At 36.6% G+C, this 1,267-nt stretch overlaps 2 protein-coding genes across 2 annotated transcripts in view; one reads left to right on the plus strand and one right to left on the minus strand.

Moving 5' to 3' along the window:
- Positions 1–613: 613 nt before the first annotated feature.
- Positions 614–1,267, plus strand: part of LOC106526542 (uncharacterized) — a 10,657-nt gene continuing 10,003 nt past the window's right edge. Inside the window, exon 1 of the mRNA XM_014021170.1 lies at positions 614–913. The gene's annotated coding sequence lies outside the window, so the exon portion shown is untranslated. The remainder of the gene's footprint in view (positions 914–1,267) is intronic.
- On the minus strand, positions 616–953 carry LOC106526544 (cyclin-J; the record flags this gene model as incomplete). The annotated part of the gene is given in 2 exon segments (XM_014021173.1): positions 616–693; positions 830–953. A coding segment is annotated over 1 exon segment (69 nt), but the record flags the coding sequence as incomplete, so codon positions are not given.

A 1,267-nucleotide genomic window follows, 5' to 3' on the forward strand; every position in this document is an offset into this window, starting at 1 on the left:
ACAAAACTAAAGAGACTACAGTATTTTTACAGTCTTTATTTTACAGTTAAACTATATCAAATAAAGTCTAATGTTACAACTAATCAGGGATCCCTTTAATGTTTAACATACAGATAAAGTATGAGGAGGTTGTAACATTTAGACTGCTTGTTCTTTGGTCACGACCACAGGTGAGGGGAGGAACCAACAGGTAAACAGAGAGCTTCACCTKGATGCACTCATTCTTATAAGATTGTGAAAAATAAGAAAATAATCTCCTTTTAAAGATTTAGCAGATTAGGTGCATTAAGTCTGCGGTTTTATTTTATTTTTTGTTTATCTCTGTTAAGTAAGTTTATTAAACTGCAATTTAAGCTTCATTTATTTCTAAATTTGCACCCCAATCTTGGTAATTATCTGAAATTATTTCCGGAGCTGCCCCTGAACATTTTAATGTGAAATAACTTACAACCTGTAGAGCTCAGCAAATCTGTGCAAATAAAGCTAAAAAAAACAAATTTACATGAGAGCACAGATTAAATGCATCAACTCCACAAAATAAAAGCACGAATCCAGATAATGGGAAACGGAAGTTGGGGTTGTTTTGATGTGGTCTGAGCAGAAACAGTGACTCACTTTGTGTCTCAGCGCCTGATAAATGTCTGCAGCAAGTTGTCCCTTCCACCATTGGTCCTCCAGCTCCATTTAACACACCTGCAGCCGCAGCGGAGACAGGTAAACTCCTGTTTAAAGCCGACACAGGACGGCTCAGRTCTTCTGTCAGCAGGTTTCAGGCTGGATCGGTTTTATTTGAATCATTATTTAATTTAAAAAAAGGAAACTGACTCACCAAATGAGTGCATGAAACGAGCGCTGCTGACAAGCGGGACTCAGATTTTAAATCAGCTCCACCGAAGCTCATCAAACCTCACAGGTGCGTTCAAGTGCTGCTCGGAAATTCTGACATCAGACAACTCAACCAACAAGTGAAGCTGCTAAAAGTGACAATTAACGGGTGAAAAACACAACCTTAGGTTTAATACTTTATTAGAATGTATGTTATTTAAACTTAGTGATTGTTGGATTCTAACAAACTCCTCTAAGGTTAGTGAGTACTGAAAAAACAAAAAACACATGAAAGCATCAGCACATTTCAGGACTTTAGCACCGACCAATAACAACAAATAATCTTTAAATATGGACTGATTTATTCTGAACTGTATGGAAACCCATTACTGCCCTGTCATGATGGATTTCAAAATTAATAATTTTAACTATGCATTTATAA

The sequence above is a fragment of the Austrofundulus limnaeus genome, unplaced genomic scaffold (assembly GCF_001266775.1).
Source record: "Austrofundulus limnaeus strain Quisiro unplaced genomic scaffold, Austrofundulus_limnaeus-1.0 Scaffold280, whole genome shotgun sequence".
Lineage (NCBI taxonomy): Eukaryota > Metazoa > Chordata > Actinopteri > Cyprinodontiformes > Rivulidae > Austrofundulus > Austrofundulus limnaeus.